The sequence below is a fragment of the Hemicordylus capensis genome, chromosome 4 (genome assembly GCF_027244095.1).
Source record: "Hemicordylus capensis ecotype Gifberg chromosome 4, rHemCap1.1.pri, whole genome shotgun sequence".
NCBI lineage: Eukaryota > Metazoa > Chordata > Lepidosauria > Squamata > Cordylidae > Hemicordylus > Hemicordylus capensis.
Window position 1 is genome coordinate 318,351,461 of NC_069660.1, and position 23,845 is coordinate 318,375,305.

General features: G+C 47.7%; 2 protein-coding genes across 3 annotated transcripts in view; one reads left to right on the top strand and one right to left on the bottom strand.

Annotated features, from left to right (window-relative positions):
* Positions 1-2,318: 2,318 nt before the first annotated feature.
* On the bottom strand, positions 2,319-3,757 carry LOC128323078 (heat shock protein 30C-like). Its single transcript, XM_053245681.1, has one exon. The coding sequence runs from the start codon at positions 3,439-3,441 to the stop codon at positions 2,680-2,682; it is 762 nt and encodes a 253-aa protein (XP_053101656.1). The 5' UTR covers positions 3,442-3,757; the 3' UTR covers positions 2,319-2,679.
* An 8,169-nt stretch (positions 3,758-11,926) lies between these two features.
* The window catches only part of LOC128324961 (ubiquitin carboxyl-terminal hydrolase CYLD-like), a 34,978-nt gene continuing 23,059 nt past the window's right edge, over positions 11,927-23,845 (top strand). For both annotated transcript variants that reach the window (XM_053250213.1, XM_053250214.1), the window contains exons 1-4: positions 11,927-12,080; positions 12,468-12,585; positions 16,776-17,264; positions 18,473-18,754. In XM_053250213.1, coding sequence (XP_053106188.1) covers positions 16,791-17,264; positions 18,473-18,754 — 756 coding nt within the window. In that variant the 5' untranslated portion in view covers positions 11,927-12,080; positions 12,468-12,585; positions 16,776-16,790. The remainder of the gene's footprint in view (positions 12,081-12,467; positions 12,586-16,775; positions 17,265-18,472; positions 18,755-23,845) is intronic.

Below are 23,845 nucleotides of genomic sequence, written 5' to 3' on the forward strand. Positions count from 1 at the left end.
CAGTCACAGGAACATAGGAAGCTGCCTTACGCTGTGTCAGACCTTCAGTCCATCTCGCTCAGTATTGTCTACACAGACTGGCAGTGGTTCTGCCAAGCTTTCAGGCAGGAGTCTCTCCCAGCCCTACCTGGAGATGCTATCAGGGATTGAACCTGGAGCCGCCTCCTGTATGCAAACAGATGCTCTGCCACTGAAGGACAGCCCCGTTCCCTCAGTGGGATATCTTATAGACTCACGTGCTGTCTCCCATCCAAATGCAAACCAAGGCAGACCCTGCTTAGCAAAGGGGACAATTCATGCTTCCTTCCACAAGACCTCTAACCTCCCTATATTTTAATAAGCTTAAGCAACAGTAACAAGCTACATACCTACAGACTTCTACCTAATCAATGTATTTCCTTCTCTTGGTTCTGTTCAACATTGTCTCTGCCCATCTTCCACACATTTATACCCATTTACCCAACTTACTGGTGTCTTCTTTTTCTTTAGAGAGTGATGGTTCTTTCAGTGGGGAGAATTGGTGTACAGCAAGAATAATTGTGGGATGTGCCCTTCCTGGTGTGTTGGGAAAAACGTCCTCCACCACCACCTCAGCCCTCTCAACAGTTTTTCAGCCAGGTAGAGAGGAGAGCTGGTCTGGTGGTAGCAAGCATGACTTGTCCCCTTAGCTAAGCAGGGTCCACCCTGGTTGCATATGAATGGGAGACTAGAAGTGTGAGCACGGTAAGATATTCCCCTCAGGGGATGGAGCCACCGCTCTGGGAAAAGCAGAAAGTTCCCAGTTTCCTCCCTGGCAGCATCTCCAAGATATGGCTGAGAGAGATTCCTGCCTGCAACCTTGGAGAAGCCGCTGCCAGTCGCAGTAGACAGTGCTGAGCTAGATGGACCAAGGGTCTGACTCTGTATATGGCAGCTTACGATGTCCCTATGTCCCTATGTCTGATCAGCTCTGGACCTGCTTAGCCTCAACAGTGCCACAGCCGGGGCGGGGGGGCATTGGCTTGTCCTTGTTTGTCCAGAAGGTTGCAGGAGTGACCACGTCTACAAGAGAGTAAATAACAGCTGTTCCTCCAAAACACGGATGAGTTTTGTCGTTTGCTGCCGTTTAGATGGATTGGAAGATACAAAGCCAAGGCTACAGAGCAGCATATAGACACGCCTGCTGAAAAAGAGATGAAATACACCCCTCTCCAGTAATGTAAAGACTAATTTCACTGCAAACTGCCCAAAGAGGTGAGTTTGGGGTGCTATATAAATATGTTAAATATGTCAAAGAAAGAAAGAAAAATAAAAGTGGGTGAAGTTGCCTGAAAATTGCTATTTTTTGACCCAGCTGTCAGAAATTCCTCCTCCCAAGGAAACACACTCCAGCTGCTAGTCCCAGATAAGAGAGAGAAATATTTCACACCAGTGCTTGAGTCTGCTGATGAAGGCAAAGCCAAAAAATGAACCCTGGTCAGGGCAATTCTATGCGACACACAGACAGAGCTGAACCCAAGAGGGAGTTCAGCAGGTTCCATTTATATGTTTGACTCTTTCTGTCCTGCCCAGGGGTGTATATAATGGAGCAGATGGGTTCAAAGAACGCAGCCCCCCAGCTCCTGAGGGCCCCCAGCTCCACTCCTTCCTGTTTTTCTTCATTATCTCCCTCACTCTAAGGGGCCATGGGGGGGGAGGGACGACACAGGGGCTCCTCTCCCCTCGCTACACCCCTGGCCCTGCCTTTGGATCAAGTGGACCTTAGAGTAGCTTCCAAAGCGAAGAAGACGGGAGGCTCCCCTGTTGAAGGCAGTGCAGTTTCTTTTGGCACTCCTGCTCCATTGCCCGGGAGTGCCCCATTGGAAGACTGAAGACCAACCAATGATCTCTCCCCACAGCCCTGGGGGGCATTTGAAATTAATGTTGAAAATAAGTGTAAGATATTCCCTTTGGGGGATGGAGCAGAAGGTTCCCTCTCTGGCAGCATCTCCAAGATAGGGCTGAGAGAGAGACTCCTGCCTGCAGCCTTGGAGAAGCGGCTGCCAGCCTGTGTAGACAATACTGAGCTAGTCAGACCAAGGATCTGACTCTGTATATGGCAGCTTCCTCCCCGTTCAGACAAACGCTTTTAATTTCTTCAGTGTGGGCCCCCAGATGTTGTTGGACTACAACTTCCATCACCCCCGGACATGGCCTTTGTGCCTGAGGATGATGGGAGTTGTAGTCCAACAACATCTGGGGGCCCAAGGTTAAGAAACCCTGCCTTAGAGAAATCTTTGGTTTTTTGTTTTTAAACACACACACACACACACACACACACACCCCTGAGAACACATGCGGGGGGGGGGGGAAAGCAAGTTTATTGAAAGGGGGAAAGGCCCCGGGCTCGCCTCGCTCCCTCGGATCCACCACACAGCGAAGGTGTCTGCCTGTCTCCTCCTCGCTTCAGCGCCCGGCTTGCTTAGCGGCCAGCGACGACTCCAGACGGCGCGGCGCAGCGAGATCCGCGGGGCTTCGGGGCGTGCGGGCGCCCTCGACGGGCACGGCGAAGGAGACCAGCACGGCGGAGGCAAAGAAGGGCGGCGGACAGCGCGAGAGGGAAGGAAGGAGCCCCAAGAGAGGCGCTGGCAAAGCGGGCGTCGAGGAGCCGCCTGGCCGGAGGCAGCCGCAGCAGCTGCGCCTGCGGGGCCGCCTTCCTTCCTACTGGGCCGCCGGCGGCGGAGTCGCTTCGGGGTTGGCAGGCGGCGGCTGCGGCGGCGGCGCCTCCTTGGCCTCGGGGAGGCTGCCTGCTGCGATGGCTGGCGCGAGAGGGGGCGCCGCCGCCGCCGGCGGGTCGGGGCCTTGGCGGATGGTGATGGGGATGGCCCTCTCCTCGGCCGGCGGCGAGGTCAGGCGCGGCGCCTCGATGCGCAGGCAGCCGCCCTCGGGGGCGAGGGTGCAGGCCACGGCGTCGAGGTTGGCGTCGTCGGGCAGGCGGACCTCCTTGCGCACCTCGCGGTACTCGTGCGAGACGCAGCCCTCCTCCTCCGTCTTCTTGGTGTGTTTGCCGCTCACCGTCACCTTCCTGCCGTCCAGCTTCACCGACAGCTCCTCCGGGGAGAAGCCGGCCACGCTGACGGCGAAGCGGTAGTTGCTGCTGCTGCTGCTGCTGCTGCCGCCGGCGTCGTCTTCGTCCTCGGCGGCCAGGGAGCCGCCGCCGTACCTGCTGGACCGGTTCCTGGCCCCGCCGCCGCTGCCCACCCAGGAGGAGGCCAGGCACGGGTAGGCGTCCACCAGCACGGCTCGCATCCGCTCCATCTCCTCCAGGTGCACCTGCATGTCGCACACCAGCTTGTCCAGCAGGCTCTTGGGGGGCAGCCCCACCGGGACGTATTCGACGGCGGGCTCCCGGTAGAGCCACGTGGATTTGCGGCTGGTGCGGTGGTGCAGGTGCGGCCGCTCGTCTCGGGAGTAGCCCGCCATGGCTGGCGCTGCTGCCTTGCTCGTCGAGGCTACGAGGGCGCCGCGGCGGCGGCGGCGGCGGGCGAGCAGGAGCTCCCTTGCAGCCCGTCCCCCCGGGCCGGCCAGCTGCCGCTTCCTGGGCGGTGCGAACGAGGGCGAAGAGCGCGCTCTCTAACGGCACCTGCTGCTGGGATTCGGTTCTGGAACCCCAGAATTGGGGCGGGCGCCTGCGGCAAGAGCGCGCGGAGCGGAGGCAGCCGAAGCCTGTCGGCGAGAGGGCTGATGGTGGCTTTCGCTGCTTCTCCCCCTCAGAGGAGGAATGGGGCTTGGAAGAACTACTCCACTTCTCTGACTGGCTCGTACTGTGCAGCAGCGACCCCCAGGTAGAAGGGGAGGGTGCTGCAGCAGGCATGGCACCCCGCAGCCGCTGTTTAATCATACAACTTTTTATTTGTTAGCTGCCCCATAACAAATGGTCCCCTGGGCCGCTCACAACTCAGCATTCCAACCTCAAGTACAAACAGGTAACACATGAAAGTACAACACACCAAACAATACAACATGCAATACAATTTACAAACTTGTTAAAAGTCACTTTTTAAAAACAAACCTATTAAATACATTTAATGTGTGTATATGAGACTGTGAGCGGTCCCCTAGGGAAGCCTTAAGAAAATCTTAAAGGAAATAACTAGGGTTGCCAACTAACCAGGAAACCCACCAGACTTGCTCTTGCAACTTTTAACAGCAGTTTGATCTGCAACAATTTGCAAGTGACTATCTCCAGATATCATTAAAAGCTTCTCCTGCTGGTCAAACAGTTTAGGCATAAAAAGAAAAGCTGGCAACCTTCAAAACTGCTAGATATGCATTTGTTTTTTCTGGCTTTCTTATTTTCCATTCTGCCAACTAGATAGGAGGATGACATTCTGGCTGCTGGGTTCAGCATCCTTGTTGATCAATGTTGGGTTGGTTTGCTTTTTAAAATATTGATTACTGAGCTCTGTCTTGACTTATTTTTGTGAGTCTGGTGCCCTTTTTCCTTGGGCTTCCCCACCTTTAGCTGCTGCTGTGAATGTGTCTACATTGCAATTTTTCATAGCTGGATTTCTCCAGGTTTGCTTTACCTTTTATATAGGGCTGTTATTTTATATGGCTGAGCTTACTGATTATATTTGTACACTGCCCCAAACTTCAGTGTCTGTGTGGTTTACAACATAAAACAAATTAAAACAGACATAAATACCTTTAAACAAATTAAAACCACAAGTCTCGTTAAAAAGCTTGGGTGAAAAATGTGCCTTTAAAGACCTTTTAACAATTGTCAGAGATGGGGAGGCTCTTATTTCAGCAGGGAGCACGTTGGGGCAGCAAGAGAGAAGGCCTGTCCCTGTGTCGCCCTATCAGACGAGCAAGTGGCAACTGCAGACAAACCTTTCCGGATGATCTCAATGGGCAGTGGGGCTGCCCATGGTGAAGAAGACGTCCTCTTAAATACTCAGGACCTAAACTGTTCAGGGCTTCATAGGTAATAACCAGCACCTTGTATTTTGCCCGGAAACTTATTGGCAGCCAGTGTATTCTTTCAACACAGGAGTAATATGGTCTGAGATGATCCAGAGACCAACCTTACTGTTGCACTCTGTACCATCTGCAGTTTCCGGACTATGTACAAAGGCAGCCCCACATAAAGCACATTGCAGTAATCCAGCCTAGAGGTTACCAGCAGATGTACCACCGTTTTGAGGTCATTTATCTCAAGAAATGGCACATCAGCTGGCACATCAGCCGAAGCTGATAGAAAGCAACTCTGGCCACCACCTCAACCTGAGTCACCAGGGAGAGGTTTGGATCCAGAAGCACTCCCAGACTACGTACTTGGGATGTACTCCAAATCCTGTGTTTGCTCATAACTGGTGTGTGATCTTGTACCCAAACAAGTGGCCTGTCTGCGTTTTCTTCCATGTTGAGTTGTCTAGTTGCCATTGTCGTACATCAGATACATTGATCTAGATCTAAATTGTTGTAGATCAAACTTGGGTCCTCAGATGTGGCTGGACTACAATTCCTATCATCTTCCCCAGCCACAATGACCAAAGCCATTGAATGGCCAGAATGAACCAGAATGGCCAGGCTATTGTGACTAGGGATGATGGGAATTGTAGTCCAACAACATCTAGGGATTCATAGTTATTAATTCTGCTTTAAGAACTGAGCATTGCATTAGGTCCATGTGAACTGCACACTCTGGTTTCCGGAGCTTTTGAAGGCAGACAGTGACAAGAAATGGTAGAATCACACAGTCAATGAAATGTTAGGAGGAGGATGCATCCAATTTCTCCAGTCTCCCTTCACTTTCTGTCATTTAGGACCTCTTAATGAAATTGAAAGCAAATCTAGGCATTCACAACTCTTCATCAACAGGTGGGCACACACACACACAACACAACCTGCTTTTCAGAAATAGTGGAAACTGCCAACATGAGCAAGAAGGAGCCATTGTACTGAAAAAACAGAGTCGGCTGATTTCCTGATGGGTCCTCAACAGAGACAACACTCAAGAAAGAAATGGCAATGACAGTGTAAAGACAAAAAGGTCCCTCCTGGCAAGTAGAAAGCCTGTATCAATGAAAAGAGAGCCAACAATTGCATGGGAATAACGTCCAAACTTCTGCAAAAAGAGTGACAATAGAGTGTGAGGGCAAAAGAAAAGTCCCACAGGACAAAGGGAGAGGGGCCTGAAGCATCTTGGACAGAGGATGGAGTCCGAGAGCTGAGTTAGGACAGCTGCCGACTGGAAGAGGAGGAGCAGTCCGGAGCCAATGAGGCTGGGGATGATGGGAATGGTGGTTCAACAACATCTGGAACATAGGAAGCTGCCTTATACTGAGCCAGACCTTTGGGCCATCTTGCTCAGTTTTGTCTACACAGTTCGGCAGCGACTACTCCAATGTTACAGGCAGGAGTCTCTCTCAGCCCTATCTTGGAGATGCTGCCAGGGAGGGAACTTGGAACCTTTTGTGTGCAGATGCTCTTCCCAGAGCGGCCCCATCCCCTAAGGGGAATATCTTACAATGCTCTTCCATTCAGATGCACACCAGGGTGGACCCTGCTTTGCTAAGGGGACTATTCATGCTTGCTACTGCAAGACCAGTTCTCCCCTAGCAAACCAGCTCTCCTCTAGTGAAAGCTCACTTTGTATATTTGTGTATATGGTGAGCCGGTGTGGTGTAGTGGTTAGAGTGCTGGACTAGAACTGGGGAGACCCGAGTTCAAATCCCCATTCAGCCATGAGACTAGCTGGGTGACTCTGGGCCAGTCACTTCTCTCAGCCTAACCTACCTCACAAGGTCATTGTGAGGATAAAAATAACCATGCACACACTTTGGGCTCCCTGGAGGAAGAGCGGGATATAAATGTAAGTAAATAACTAAGTAAATGCACACATCCCTATTTTTAAAAAATTGACAGGTGGTTTTAGCTTTATGCTTGCTGATGTAATCCTCTGCTCCAGTCCCTATGCAAATGTTGCTCAGAGGAAGAATAATATCTTTTCCCTAGGACAATGCACTTTTTCACGTCAGCAGCTGCTGCTGCCCTTGCTTTCAGAGGGAGGAGAGCTGAGCTTATAGTAGCAAGCATGCATTGTCCCCTTTGCTAAGTAGGGTCTGTCCTGTCCACCAATCCACACCCTAACCTTGCATTGGCAGAGGGGTGCAAGGGTGCATCTCAGGAAGATGAATTCTGTCCTCCTTTATGGATTTTGTTGCCGCTGAATTACCATGTTTTGGAGGTCTAAGCTTCTGTGCTGGAATAGAAGGTTTGCTGCTGCACATCTCATTTGTCAAACATGTATTTCAGTATCTCATGCAAATGGAGCCACCTTGTGGCCACATACTCCATATCTGTGGAAGCTTTAGTCTCCACACGTTATTTTGATCTATGCTCAGAGCAGTGGGAAGTTCCACCAGTGCTACTAAGATTCTGGATCCCTTTGGAGGGAAGATCACTGGAGGCTTACGGCGTGTCTTTGTAATATTTGGCTTATTTACAATTATACATGTTGAGCATCAGTTGGAGGTGAAACAGCACCTAACCCCACAGGCAGCAAAAAGTTGCATTAGCTCTCCAGAGAGGAAAGCCTTGCACACCACACTCTAAGCTGCTCCTGCTCTTTCCTGCTGCTTTGTTCCAGCCTCTCCAAAATTCAGTCTTTCTCTCTCTCTCTCTCTCTCTGCCCCAAGCTGCTCCCCACAGCTCTTTTTGGGGGAAAGGGGAGTCACTTTACACTCTTGCGTCAGGTGGAGATATATGCCGTCTTACAATACTTTCATGGCATCCCCCGTTCAGAATGCTTCAGAGCCATTTCATTGGCCTCCTGGACTATCAGCCAGCATACTGCCCAACAAAGATTGCCAAGTGGCCATTATCTAATCTAATAATATAGAGATGCCTTCTTCCGAGCCAGACCCTTCCCTGACTGTCAGCAGCACTCCAGGGTTTCAGATGGAGAAGAGTCTTTCCCATCTCTACCTGGAGATGCTGCCACGGATTAAACCCGGGAGCTTGTGCATTATAATTATTATAATTATCATCATCATCATCTTTATTATTTTGCATTATTATTATTTATTTATTTATTTATTTATTTATTACATTTATATCCTGCTCTTCCTCCAAGGAGCCCAGAACGGTGTACTACATACTTGAGTTTTTCTTTCACAACAACCCTGTGAAGTAGGTTAGGCTGAGAGAGAAGTGACTGGCCCAGAGTCACCCAGCAAGTATCATGGCTAAATGGGGATTTGAACTCGGGTCTCCCCGGTCCTAGTCCAGCACTCTAGCCACTACACCACGCTGGCTCATGAGCAGATGAAAAGCATGTGTTCTATCCCTGATCTACAGATGGTCTTCAAGAACATGGGAAACTTATCCCGAGTTGGTTCATTGAGCCATCTAGCATCGTCATGTCTTTCCAAACTCTCGTGGCAGGTGCTGGGGATTAAACTTCAGACCTCCTGCATGAGAAGCAGAGACTCTGGCACTGAGTTCTGGATGCCGGTGAAGCACTTTTTGACTGAGTCAGATCCATCTGGGCTCAAACTGCTGCTGGGCCTGGTATAGTCAAACAAGAGCTGCAGAGCCTCAGGTTGGCCATCCCTGGTCCACACTGACTGGCAGCAGCTGGGCAGAGGTTCAGGCAGAGAAGGCTCTTTCACAGCCCTACCTGGCTCACAGAGGAACTTACTCAGGAGTGTAATGGATAAGGACAAGTAAATGTTGCAGGCGCCTGCAGTCACTGGCTCACATACATAGTAAGTTACTCATGAGCACTCTAACAGAAATTAATGGGACAACTTAACTTTGTTTAACTTACTCTTTATTCTGAGCCATCTCTCATTCTCAGAACAAAGACAATAGGAGTCAATTAAGAGTCAATAAGAAAAATCCAAAAACAACCCTGCACCAATTCCATTGGGACGCTTGAGCTTGGTGGGCCTTGGAGCAATCTCAGAAAGACAAACTCTCATCAACTGTGATCCTTCACTTCCCATTTTGCTCCATTGTTTCTTTTAATAGCATTCAGGGCCGAAACTCCAAACTCCCATTAAAATGTTGTTGCAGCAGGACTTTAATGGTTTTCCCAATAAAAGCTCTGGATATATTTTTTTAAATTGAAGTTTTAGAAAATAATTGTTACAACAATAAAAACATTTTACAGTATTGTGTGATCCCCCCACCCCACCCCTTGTCTGTATATATCACTAGGAGGGCAGGTGATGTACAGAGCCAGAACTGGTGAGAAGTGGAGCCCACATGCCTCTCTCTCTCTCTCTCTCTCTCTCTCTCTCTCTCTCTCTCGTTCCGAACTGGAAGCCAAAATTCCATACCAGAGGCCCAGAAATTCCCTATTTACCTTTGAAATTCTCTGCAGGAATTAAAAGTTATAGATGCAATAAACAGGAAATTGATCAGTTATTTCGAAGTGTTTAATATAAACAAATGATTTTTACTCACCAAAAGGCCACACATTTCCCATCATCCCATAGCAAAACACACGAGCAGAATTATATATACTCGATTTCAAAATAATAAGATGTGTTTATTTAAGAAGTAGTGTATGTGTCCACTTTAGGAATACACAATAATACTGCACATTCCCAGTCATAATTGTGGCAAAGTTAAAAAACAACAACATAAAATTACATTGGTATTTAAATCTGATCTTACCAAGAAATTTCATCTTACTGTACTTTTGTATTCTCTGGTTCGTGCAAGTCTAAGTGTTCTTTTTCCAGTAGTAGTGAAGCCACAACAGGAAAATAAATGTTATCTTAAGATTCCCTGCATCACCTGGATTTTTCCCTGCATTGCACCACTTTTTAGGTGGGATTCCCCTTGCCCTGATTTTTGAAGCTAGAATTCCTTGCATTGGGGGGAAATCCCTGCTGCAGGGAACCTCTCTCCCTCTCACACCCACCCACCAAGCCCCTCTTTTCTCTACACCAACCCTTGCCATGCCCCCCCGCCCAAAGCCCCCCCCCCCGCCACCGCAGACCTCTTCCCTTCCAAGTCTTGCCATCCCCTCCCCTCTTCTTTTCTCTCTCTCAGCCCTTCCCTGGCGGCCCCCAAACAAAAGCTAAAGTTTGTAGTCTGGGTTTGTGTCCAAGCCAGAACTAACTGCCTGCCCCTAGAAAGCAGCGGAGAAATCTAGCTGTGACTGGGACGTCCAGAGACAAGGCAGGGAGTAACAGGAGTGCTTGCTCTACCTAACTCAAGTCTCATCCATCCATTCATCCATTCAAAGTATCTATACCTCGCCCCTCCACGACATGACTGCCAGCAGTCCCGCGCTGGAGCCTTGTTTTCAGTCATAGTGTTGGGGTCCCTTTTTTCCAGCTAATCTGGGTAAGGAGGACTCCTGCCGCCCCCCCCCCCCCGATACTTGCCAATTAACAGGAGACAAGAGGGAGATCCTTTTCAGTTCCTTTATTCAGCTGAGCAAAGCACTCTATGCACGCAGGCAGGGAGTGGTGCACTGACAAAGGGGTCATGTACACTCTTATACCCCTGAGTAAACAAGCTCACACAATTTCCCCCACCCCCAAATAAGGCTATTTCCCCCCAGCAAAGTGACTTTATTGGCTGTTTCAAGCCTGCTCTGTTTTCCTATACATTGTCATGCACATTTCATAGATTCGCCCCTTTGCAAGGGCCCCAACCTTTCTTTTCCTGTCCTTGCGGTTTTCAGGCTGAAGCAATAGCATCTTCCAGCAGCTAGCTGTTTGCCTGTGGTTTGCACAGACAACCCCCATGGCCTGCTTTAGCTGCAGCAACCTATTTTAAAGTTTCATGCAAGCATGGTTACAGAAGCAAATGGCGTAGGTTAGGCTAACCAAATGTGCAGAACCCTTCAATACAGGGGCGTAACTATAATAGGGCAAGGGGAGACAGTTGTCTGGGGGCCCACTGCCTTGGGGGGCACCCCAGAAGCAAGTCACATGACTGACTCCCCCAGCTGTACACCCGCCCGGGCTTCCTTCAGTTGTATTCATTCTCCCAAACTGATGTGAGTGTTAAGACCTGGAGCTACCAGAACAGCATGTCTTTCTCTAGTACCATTAAATGACTTGCATCGTCCACAATTTACAAAACCTTCAAAAAATTTTTTACGATGATGTTCAATTGTGGCGCATGGGCACACACACACACAAATTTTACTATGCTTTTTGTTACCACTATTCAGCCTCATTTAAGATTTCTTTACTTCATGAGCTGAGTTTCAGTGGGGTGGGGGCATTTTAAAATCTTGTCTCTGGGCCCACTCCAACCTTGCTACGCCCCTGCTTCAATAGGCACATAGGAAGCTGCCATATACTGAGTCAGACCCTTGGTCCATCTAGCTCAGTTTTGTCTTCACAGACTGGCAGTGGCTTCTCCAAGGTTGCAGGCAGGAGTCTCTCTCAGCCTTTTTTTTTTGAGATGCTGCCAGGGAGGGAACTCGGAACCTTCTGCATGCAAGCATGCAAATATTCTTCCCAGAGCGGCCCTATCGCCTCCTAAGGGGAATCTCTTCCAGTGCTCACATATCAAGTCCCCCATTCATATGCAAACAGGGCGGACCCTGCTTAGCTAAAGAGACAAGTCAATCTGGCTGCCACAAGACCAGCTCTCCTCTCTCCGTTTGCGGGGTAAATGAGACGTCTTCGAGTGAAGCGATACTTTCTTATAATGATGGGGGCATTCAATTTTTCCCGGAAGTTGAGACCGTGTGTGAGTCTAGCCTGCTTCTATCCGCACAGCTCTTGGCAACGGCTCTCTCCTTTTGCTTTGCTTCCCTCGCCCCGCCCGCCGGCCAGAGGAGGCTGCAATTGACAACGCTCAGGTGACGTCATGCTGAGGGGCGGGGAAAGTGGCCACCTTTACCTTCATCCCCCGCCCCTCCCCTCACTCTCTCTCTTGATTGGCTAGGCCAATGCCCGCCTTTCTCTTCATCCCGATTGGCCATGGGTCCTGCCTGTCCGCGCATCTGAGAGCCCCGGTAGGCGCCGGCGTTCTGCAGACGCTCTGCTCCTTCTCTATGATCTTTCCTCAGTCAGGAGCGAAGGAGGAGACCCGGCCGCCTCGCGGCGGAGCCCGGAGCTTGAGCGGGGGAGAAGGTGAGGTGGCCGGAGGGGCTCCAGTCGCCCTCCCCGCGGCCCCACACAGCAGCTCCAGCCCCCAGGGGGCGGGGAGGCAGAGGAGGGAAGAGCTAGCGCGTCCGCCCGCCGGGGGGGGGCCCTAAAAAAAAGGAGTTCCCGTAATTAATAATATGAACTAATCTCAGCAGTTAAGTATCGACAGAACGCATTCTTGTCTTATAATTAACTAATAATTAGTGACATAAAGTAGTAATATTCTAAGCAACATTATATAGACAGTAAGTTCATAAAGGGGTAGTAAACGGAATGGACAAAAACAAATCTAAGGAGTGCTAACAAATGAAGCAATATTTTTTAATACAGTGTTGAGTATTATCTATCTATCTGTCTGTCTCACACGCACAGGTTTGGAATGCAAGATGGTGATAATAACCAAGTCACAAGGAGGACCAAGAGGATAACAATCGTCCATCCCCTGCACTGACTCAGTCCAGAAAACACGGAAGCCAGGCAAACAGGAAAGGTGCGTGTGGTGCTGGTGCTGATAACACCACGGCAGACTTCGTCAGTCTACCGCAGCGATAATCCAAACCGGTGTTCTTAGTAAAAATCTTATCAAGGAGTTCATTCTTGGAAGAGTATGAAAAGTCTCTCTAAAAGAACGATGACAAATATGTATATACTGCTTTTCAACAAAAGTTTCCAAACCAGCTTACATGGAAAAATAATAAATAAGATGGCTCCTTGTCCCCACAGGGCTTATAGTCTAAAACGAAACATAAGACAGACACCAACAACAGTCATAAGAAGAGCCCTGCTGGATCAGGCCCAAAGAGGCCCATCTAGTCCAGCATCCTGTCTTGCACACTGGCCCACCAGATGCTGCTGGAAGCCTACAGGCAGGAGCTGAGGGTGCATCCTCTCTCCTGCTGCTGTTGTGGCTGTCACCACATCTTGTGGCAGAGAATTCCACAAGTTGATTGTGCATCGTGTGGAAAAGTACTTCCGTTTGTTGGTCCTAAATTTCCTGGCAATCAATGTCATGGGATGACCCCTGGTTCTAGTGTTATGCGAGAGGAAGAAAAATTTCTCTCTACCAACTTTAAGATGTCTTCAGCCAGTTCTGAATTATTATCAGCTAATAATAATCTTAATCCCACTTTTCCTCCAAGGAGTCTATAACAACATAAGAACAGCCCTGCTGGATCAGGCCCAAGGAAGCCCTTCTAGTCCAGCATCCTGTTTCACATAGTGACCCACCAGATGCTGCTGGAAGCCTACAGGCAGGAGTTGAGGGCATGCTCTCCTTCCTGCTGTTACTCCCCTGCAATTGGTACTCAGAGGCATCCTGCCTTTGAGGCTGGAGGTGGCCTATAGCCCTCTGACTAGTAGCCTTGATAGGCCTCTCCACCATCAAGTTATCCAAAACCCTCTTAAAGGAACATCCAGGTTGTTGGCTGTCACTGGAAGTACTGTGCTGGGGGTGGTTAGGGATAGGTGGATATATACCGACACTTCATTAATACCTGCTAACCCCTGCTAACTTGGCAAAGAGGCATCTTTTACCGTGGTGATTCTCTTTATTTAGCAGGGGGAGAGTAACTGGCCCTATTCACCCCCAGCACAGTACCTCCAGTGACTGTTGCTGGTATCTATCTTATGTTTCTTTTTATATTGTAAGCCCTTGGGGACAGGGATCCGTCTTATTTATTTATAATTTCTCTGTGTAAACCGCCCTGAGCCATTTTTGGAAGGGTGGTATAGAAATTGAATTATTATTATTATTATTATTATTATTATTAATAATAATAATAAGGCAAATGATAGTACAGTAATGAAAAGGTTATACAGTAACAAAATTATATATGGACACATCATGAATATATGTAAATATGTGCATAGCACACACAAAGTGAATCTAAATATACTGACAAGGCATATATGTCAAATGAATGGAGCAACTTTGTGATCTGTCCAGGTGGGAGCAAGCGAGAGAGGTTTGGAACCTTGAAAGAGGAGCTTTGATTGTTCCCTGTGTCTTGACTGATATGCTCATTTGACTCAAGGAGTTGACCTGCATTTCATTTTTTTGCCTGTTAAGCCCTACCATTGATCGTCTTTCTCCACTATGTGTGTGCTGATTTGATTTTAGCTTATTGTTTTCATAGATTTTCATTTTTTTTAAGGTACCACAAAGGAGCAATCTGTCATGAGAGTGGCAAATATAACTCTCTTCAGTATTTTATTTATTTATTTATTTATTTATTTAACACATTTCTATACTGCCCTAACCCAAGGTCTCAGGGCGGTTCACAACAACAAATAGTAAAAACAATTTAAAACAAATAATAAACAATCAAAAGTTTAAAAATTTAAAAGTTAAAAAGCTAAAAAGTTAAAAAGCTTGGGTAAAAAGACAAGTCTTTAAATCCCTTTTAAAAGCCACTAGAGAGATATATGATGATACCTGCAATATAGAGCCACTATATTGCAGGTAACATCATAAATACATGTTTATTTAATAAGCTATCTTGCTGATCAGTTTTAAAACATTTTCAGTGATCCTCCAAGAAGCTCAGGGCAGAATATCTCCTCCCCGCAAACACCACCACCACCACCACCACCTCCACTTTTATCCTTGCAACTGTGAGGAAGATCAGGCTGATTCTGGCCCAAGGTTAACTAGGGAGCTTTGGCCACTCACACACTTAGCCTAATCTATGCTGGTTTTTGGCCCAACAGAGTAGGTTTAACTGAATGTCTGAAATTCAAAAGAGAGAAATGAGAATGATGCGTGTTTGTAGTCTAACAAAAAATAATCCTTCATGCATCTGACAAAACAGGCTGTTGTCCATGAAAGCTTCTGCCAGATTTGTTCACCTTGAAGGTGCCATAATACTTTTTGTTGTTTTAACTGCAACAGGTTAACACAAAGGCTCATCCTCTGGAAGCTGTACTTGTTCTTATTTTTAAACACACACCCCACCCCCAACTCAAGGCGAGTAATAGCACATTTGCTTTGAAGAGATAGATAAAACAAAACCCAAACCACCAATTTGATTATAATATCAAAATAAAAATCTTGTGGTGTCTTAAAGTCTAATAGAAACTATCTCTGTGTGTAATGTACACACGAGTTTTATGTCAACTTAAAAGCTCACAGGCTTATTGTGGCAGAAATTTGCATAGACTAGAATCGTCATCATAGATTTATCCTCATCTGGCCAAGAGAGATATTTATTTAAAATAAACCTATTGCTTTGCCCTAAAGATTATATTCAAAGTGGCTTGTAAAATGTAAAATATATTCTGAAACAATATCAGTAATAGTAAACCATAAAACAGCAGGTAAACACACTATCAGCTGTTCTCAAGGGTGTGTATAATGTAAAGAAGAAAACAATTATAAATGGGCCCAAAGGCCATTTAAGAGGTGCAGTGGATCACTAACACTGACGTGGGGCCAAAATGCATCTCATCCATTGCTGCTTTTTACATTTTATGGCCGTTTAACCCCACTTTCCACAATGTTTTTCTTTCTATAGAGGTGAGTGTGTGATGCGAGTGCTACTAATTCAGGGTGTAACACTTATTGCATCTGGCAAAATAGCCTTTGCAGTATTGCAAGACTATTTTTTGTGTAACAAACTTATCATGGCTATTGCTCTGGAATGCGGATGGTGCGGTCACACCTGGAGTACTGCATACAATTCTGGTCACCATATCTAAAAAAGGACATTGTAGAACTGGAAAAGGTGCAGAAGAGGGCAACCAAGATTATCAGGGGCCTAGAGCACCTTTTTAATGAGGCAAGGCTACAACACCTGGGGCTATTAAGTTTAGAAAAAAGACGACAGCAAGGATACATGATAGAGGTCTGTAAAATCATGCATGGTGTGGAGAAATTGGATAGAGAGAAATTCTTCTCCCTCTCACATAATACTAGAACCAAGGGTCATTCCATGAAATTGATTGCCAGGAAATTTAGGACCAGCAAACGGAGGTACTTTTGCACACAATGCATAATCAACTTGTGGAATTCTCTGCCACAAAATGTGGTGACAGCCAACAACCTGGATGGCTTGAAGAGGGATTTGGATAACTTCATGGAGGAAAGGTCTGTCATCAACTACTAGTTGGAGGGCTATAGGCCACCTCCAGCCTCAAAAGGCAGGATTCCTCAGAGTACCAGTTGCAGAGGAGCAACAGCAGGAGATGAGGCATGTCCTCAACTCCTGCCTGTAGGCCTCCAGTGGCATCTGGTGGGCCCTTTGTGAAACAGGATGCTGGACCAAATGGCCCTTGGGCCTGATCCAGCAGGGCTGTTCTTATGTTCTTAAGTTTGGCCAGGAGTTGATCTGCTAGTAGCATAGCATCCAAGCAGTGTTCTCTCTAATTTTTTCCATTTGTGTGCAGAATTAATTTTGTTCTGGCAGCAATATCAAGGCAGTGTGTGTACACATGTATTCAGAATGGGGCCTTCCTGAATCAACCTGAGCGGGATCTAAAATTAACTGAGCGGACATTAAAAAATGTGTGAGCGCGTACACATGCGCACGCCTTAGAGGGAACACTGCATCCAAGACTACTGTTAGATTTTTTTGAACTGTGTATGAAACTTAAATGAACCTTGTATAAACAATATGTTTGAAGTAGATTTGGGAAGTTGTATTGCTGTGATTGTGTGAGATTTTTTTTTTTTTTAATTCTTAGGGCGGAAAGAACACCATGATGACTACCATAGTTAAGCTGTTCTCCCACCAAGTCTCACAGGAGCATGAGAACATGTATTACATCCTGACTGAAGACCACCCCTATGGTAGCAAGATATTTCCTGCAGGAAGTATGTGTTATCTGAATGAGCAAACTTACCTGCAGCACATTGACAGTGACAGATTACCCACTCGCTTCTGGAGGTTTGTTATGGTGGAAGATGATTCTGTGGCCACAATGGATGTGGAAACTCTGCAGCCTCTGAACAAAAGTGTGGCACATTTTCTCTCAGCCATCAGCAACCCCCGTGAACGGCTGAACTGTTTTCTGGACAGTCTTGTTCTAGATGCTGCCATGAATGCCAGGCTAGGCCAACCAGTCTTCGTTGATTTGGACCAGCAGACTTTCCGTGGTACCATCTGCTACATTGGGAAGCTTAACAGGAGCCCATCTGGGCTCTCTCCAGTTTTCTTTGGAGTGGAGTTGCAGGTAAGGTAGTTAAAGAAGCAACAGTTGTAGGCCGTATTGATGGTCGTACTTCGCGTTTATACTGCATATGTGAGGTGTTCAAAGCACTTAGTAATTTGTGAGAGAAAAGTTGGTTGCCTGGCCACTTCTTAGAATTGAGTCTCTCTTTGGGAGAGAGCAAGTTATTTTGCCCGCTCCTAAGGATCTCCCAAGTTCTAGTGAGAGTAGATGAGACACTTGTTTTGTCTGGGTTAACTAGTATCCAGAGTACAGTGCAATATCCAAGCCTTTGCATTCCATGGGACTCTTCCTCAAACTGGGTTGTTGAGGGAGAGAAAAGAAATTGATGTTTCTGTGCCAAGGCATGATGATGTGCTAACCTTGACACATCAGCGGGTTCAAAGAGGGCAGCTGACTGAAGACCCAGTCCTTTGAACAACGGTTGAAGGAGCTGCTATGTTCGCCTGGAGACGAGAAGACTAAAGCGGTGAGAAGTGAGAACAGTCTTCAGATGTCTGAAGCCCTGTCATGTAGGAGATGGAGGAGCGGACTTGTTCTGTGTTACTCCAGAGGGCAATAGGAAAGCAAATAGGTAGCAGTTAGGAGGAAGGAGATTTAGACTAGACATTAGGAAGAATTTCCTTACTGTAAGAGCTGTTAGACAGCACTCTGCCTTGTGCAGTGGTGACCTCCACTTTGCTGGATGACCATCTGTCAGGGATGCTGTGGCAGTTTTCTGCACTTGAGCAGGAGTTGGACCAGAAGACCTCCAAGGTTTCTCTCCGCTCTAAAATTCAATGGTTTTAGTCCACTCTCTGCAGATCTTTCACTCATACAGTGGAAAGAGGAAGTTGGAGTAGACGCTTAAAACAGAGGCCATATGATGAGTTTCTAAGCTAAATGGTGCAAGAAAAATACACTCCTTTTGAGCACTGGAAATAGAAAGCCAGAAGAAAATTTTAGTTGGCTTTGTTGGGTCTTGAGTTACATTTTGTTGCACACTTTGGTTGCACACTTTACATTTTGTTGCACACATGTTGGCCCTCATGGTGCTTCTTTGATTCACCTTCCCCAGTGGATGTAAATCCACTCCTTTGTAGGAATACTTTGGTTCCTGTTCATACCTGCTTCTCTCTGGAGCAGAAAATAGGTTCAGGCTATTCTACCAAGTCCTCTTCTGCTTTGTCTGTGGCCTAGGATGTAATTTAACTTATCTGCTATTTCCCCAGGGTGAAGGTGAAGGCAAAGGCTACTGTGATGGCTCCTATAATGGGATGGAATACTTCAGGTGTAAACAGAACTGTGGCCTTTTCCTGCCATGTAACAAACTGAAATTTGTACCGGCATCGGAGAATGATGAGGCAAAGCAGGAGGCGAAACCAGACACAGTTGAGGCTATTCCTGTGAAGGTGGGGGATACTGTTGGCTTTTATCTGGATGATGCTGTCACGCGAGGAGTAGCAATGGCTGTCTACAAGGAAGGGAACACCTGGATGGTGGAAGTGTGTCCGGTAAGGAAGCCTTAGTCTTATCAGTCTTATCTGAGTTAATAGATAGAGTGATGTCCAAAGTGGATATGTAGTTCAGTGGCTACTTACATACTTTGCATTTAGAACTTTCAGGTTCATCTCTTTTAAAATCTCCATTCTCGGTTGCTGCAATCAAGGCATCTCATTGGGTTATCCCCGTCATGTGCTCCTGGGCAGGACTATGTAAAATACTAATAGAAAGCCTTTTAGAGCCCGACGGGGATGACCCCGCCCCAGTTCTTATAGTCCTGCATTGCTCCTGGCAGGTTTTCCTTTCTCGTCTCTTCAGGTCTTGTTCAATCTTTATTTTTGTGTTTTTCGCTATTCATCTGTTGCCTCCACTTTACCTCAAATCTTCTTCCTTGTCTTTTTGTCTAACCCCCCCCCAACAATATTATTTACGTCTGACTGTTCCCTGTTGTTCCTGCCCCCCCCCTTCCCCACGCTGTCCTCCTGTGTATGGAGCAGGCAGGAAGGGCAGGAAGGATTTTAAATGTCCTTGTGCCCGCGGGGTGGGCTAATTTACGGTTCCCGAGGAACACGAGGACACCCGGTTCTCCTCCCTCGCTCATCAACCAAATGCTCTCTAACAACTCGCCCCATCCTCCCTGTATCTTTCTTGGCAGCCAGCTGACAGAGTGAGAGGCCCCCTGTTCGTTCCCGCCTTGGAGCGGCGAGAACAGGGCAGCTACAGAGGGGGAGTGCAAACTCAGTCCGCTGAAGCGCCTGACGTGGAGCATGGCGGTGGGGCACATTTCGGCAGAAAAGCGGCGGCTAGAAGAGCAAGCTGCATTCGATCTGCTGTCCGCCAAACTGAAAGCAGGGTTAGTCAGACCGCTTGCTAAACCTCCCTCCACACAAGCCGAGATAAGGGCGATTGCCAAGGGAGCAGTAATGGCGGCGCAAACGGGCGCTCCAGAGGCAAGAGAAGATGGCGGCCGCAAAAAGAAGTCCATAGAAAAGCCCACCAAAAGTCAGGACGTTGCTGCACAGCCTGATCTGAGTATGGTGAGCTCTGACCATGGGGAAGGGGGCTCTGGGTTGACTAAGTTAGTTCATTCCCAGTCTGTTCCTAGGACAGTTCCACCAGAGTAGCAGGCTTGGCTAAAAAATGCCATTATAGACACTATTTTTCAGTTAAAGCCTATAAAAAAATCTAAAAAACGTAAGCGCCCCTCCTCCTCCTCTTCTGGGACGTCTTCGGACTCCAGTTGCCCAGTACCTACGCCGAAGGCTAAATACAAGAAAAAGCACCTAAAAGGGGAAAAGAAGAACCCCAAGAAACCTGTGTCAGTACACTCCTCGGATCTTTCGGGGGGAGAGTCTGGGGATCCTACCTCCAAGGAGGTTAGAACCTGGTACCCATACGGGATGAGGATATCACCGAGGGTCCGGTGGACCCGGGTGGAGGTGGACAGGATCCGAATCAGGATCCGTGCCCTGATAAGGAGGAAAGGGAGTAGTCAGGGGTGGAGGATTTTGAACATGCTCAGGTCTCACAGTGCCTTTTCACCCCAGAGGACTTTAACCCACTTATGACTAAGATTCTCACTACCATTGGGCTACAGTCAAAACTGATCACTGAGCCAGCTCACACTCATAAAGGGGATTTAGTATTTCCTAAAGCTAAGCCACGTGATATGTTGCTGCCTATGCCAGATTGCTTTACAGAAGCTATCAAGGGAGAGTGGCGATGCCGGCATTGAACAAAAAACCTATGCCAGCTACTATGCACTTTTACTATTTCCAACAAGAAACTTTCGACCTGCTCAAAATTCCCAGCACTGATGCACCAATCGCCCAGCTGGTCACTGGGACTGGGTCCTTGATTCCTCAAGATGGTGAAGCTTCTTTAAAGGACCTGTCAGAGAAGGCAGAGTTTGCCTTTAGACGTGTACATGACAACTCATCTCTGGCAACAAGGTCCTCTGCTGCAGCATCTATGGCGGCAAGAGCCAGTCTATTGTGGCTTAATGATTTGCTTGATGAGACCCGACTGATCCAGTTCACCTCAGGCAACAATTGGTGAAGCTCCAGTGGGCCCAAGCGTTTGTGGTAGATACCACTTTGGATTCCATTCGATTCTCCTCCAGGGCTTGAGCTGCCCTCAGTGGTGAGCAGACACCACCTGTGGCTTAAGGGGTGGCAAGCAGATGTCACTTCAAAAGTGAACTTGTCAGCGGTGCCTTAAGATGGCTCCAAGCTGTTTGGTGACTCAGCCCTCAAGGATGTGCTGGTGGAATCAAAGGATAAAAGAAAAGCAATATCAACAGCCTCTAAGAAGGGGGATAAAGCTAAATGGAAAAGGTCCTTTTGCCCTTCATTCAGAGGGCGTGACAGGGATTTCAGAGCACAAAGAGGAGCATGGTCTCGCCAGCGTTTCCCTCCCAAGAATTTTGGAAACCGACAGTCGTTCAACCAGGGCAAGCAGCAAGGCAAACAGCAGTTCTTATGCAGAAACTCCTACGCTCGGGGGATGCCTTTCAAAAATTTTCCACATCTGGGAACAGACTGTAAGGGACAAATGGGTTCTGGATCTGATCAAATCCGGCTACAGAATAGAAATTAACTCCCTTCCTCACTCACAGTTCCTTCCTACCACCCGCTCTCATTGTTTTTCCAAACATGCAGACCTAAAACGAGCTATTCAACATCTTATGGAAATTGGGGCGGTGGAAAAGGCTCCCTCCACTCAAGCGGGGAGGGGCGTTTATTCTATTCTGTTCACCGTCCCCAAAAGAGACGGGTCAAAAAGAGCATTACTGGACTTGAAACAGCTGAACAAGACCGTACGTGCACAAAAATTCCAGATGGAATCTCTGCGGTCCATCACGGAGGCCCTTCAACACAGAGACCTGCTCTCTTCTATCGACTTAAAAGAAGCTTATCTCCATATTCCATTTCATCCAAAAAGCAGGTGGTTTCTACGCTTCAAATATGCCGGGGTCGACTATCAATACAAGGCCCTTCCATTCAGCCTGTCCTCGGCTCCCAGGGTCTTTACCAAGGTCCTGGCACCAGTGATGGCACACCTGCGACTACAGGGCATTCACGTCTTTGCTTATTTGGATGATTTGCTCGTAAAGTCAGGGTCTCCAGAGGCAGCGACATCTGACCTGGGGTGAAATTGTCTACCCTGGAACAACATGGTTTCTTAATAAACAAAAAGAAAAGCCACCTGATGCCTTCTCACAAGATCTTACATCTCGGGGTCATTATAGACACCATACGGGATCGACTCTTTCTGCCAGCAGACAGAATTCAGACTCTCGGAAGCACAGATGGCTTTCCATGCGTGGGAGACACCTGTGCTATTTTTATTTATTGTTGAATTTCTATACCGCCTTTCATTAAAAACAACCCCAAGGCGGTTTACAAAAGTTAAAAACATACAAGAAAAATGACAATTAAAATATTAAACTAAAAATATAAAACAAATCTAATTTAAAAACGATAAAATACAAACATAAAAACTATAAATGAGTAAAAACACATCGAAGCAGCAGTAGAAACAGTCATATAAAAGCCTGGGTAAAAAGCCAAGATTTAAGAAGCTTTCTAAAAACTGTGATGGAGTCTTGAGAAGCGAATGGCCACTGGGAGAGCATTCCAAAGTCTGGGGGCAGCAACAGAGAAGGCCCTGTCCTGAGTGCCCGACAGACAAGCCTCCTTCATTGTAGGCACCTGGAGCAGAGCCCCCTCAGATGAACTTGTCAAGCAGGGAGCAACCCTTGAGAGTAGGCGGTCCTCAGATACCCCAGGCCCAAACTGTTAAGGACTTTAAAGGCCAAAACCAGCACCTTGAATTGGACCCGGAAATGAACTGGCAGCCAGTGCAGCTCTTTCAGGATGGGCGTGATGTGCTCCCACTGGGCAGCTCCGGACAAAAACCCTAGCTGCCGTGTTTTGCACTAGCTGCAGTTTCCGGATATTCTTCAAGGGCAGCCCCACGTAGAGCGCGTTATAGTAATCCAGCCGTGATGTGACTAAGGCATGGGTAACCGTGGCCAGATCTGCCTTCTCGAGAAGCCCTAGCAAGGCTTCTGTCCCTAGCAAGGCTTCTGGGCCTAATGGTATCCACCTTGGAGGCAGTTCCTTGGGCAAGGTTCCACCTCAGGGAACTGCAATGGTTCCTTCTGCCGTTTCAATCAGTAATTTCAAGGAAGTGGAACATAATGGTGCACATGCCTTCCAGTGTTCGGATGTCTCTTCGCTGGTGGAGCTCCACCAACTATCTATCTCTGGAGTTCCCAAGGATTATTGTGACAACGGATGCCAGCAACAGAGGTTGGGGAGCCCACTGTCAGCAGTGCACTGTTCAAGGGAAGTGGACCCCAGAAGAACAAATGCACTCAGTAAACTGGCTGGAGCTAAGGGCCATCAGACTGTGCTTGCTCAACCTCCTTCCTTACGTGATGGGCCGGGATGACTTAATAAAGACGGACAATACCATGGCCAAAGCACATGTACAGGCAAGGGGGCACGAGGTCAAGATCCTTGTATCAGGAGTCAGTGCTGCTGATGTCTTGGGCAGAGTGTCATCTGAAATCAATTGCAGCCCACCATGTGAAGGGAGACCTGAACTCGATTGCTGACTGGCTCAGCAGAGAGGACCTCCTTCCAGGAGAATGGGCACTAAATCTACATGTATTTGAGCAACTGGCACACAGGTGGGAACGACCACTCATGGATTTATTTGTGACACCCCTCAATGCGAAGCTACCGCGTTACATCACCAGGTTCCCTTGTCAGATGGCGGTGGGGACAGATGCACTGTCTGGCCAGTGGCCAAGAGGCGTGTTGTACGCTTTCCTTCCGATTCCATTGATGACTCGCGTTTTAAGGCGCGTAAGGGAACAAGAAGCAGAAGTCATTCTGGTAGCCCCTTATTGGCCAAGAAGACCGTGGTTCGCAGAGCTGATTTCCCTCAGCGTAGACAAGCCGTGGCATCTTCCAGTCACACCGGACCTGTTACTACAAGGACTAGTCCAACACCCGAATCCAGCCTGGTTTCAGCAAGCCGCATGGAGACTGAACAGGCAGGGTGTGACAGAAAAGGTGGCATCTACCATC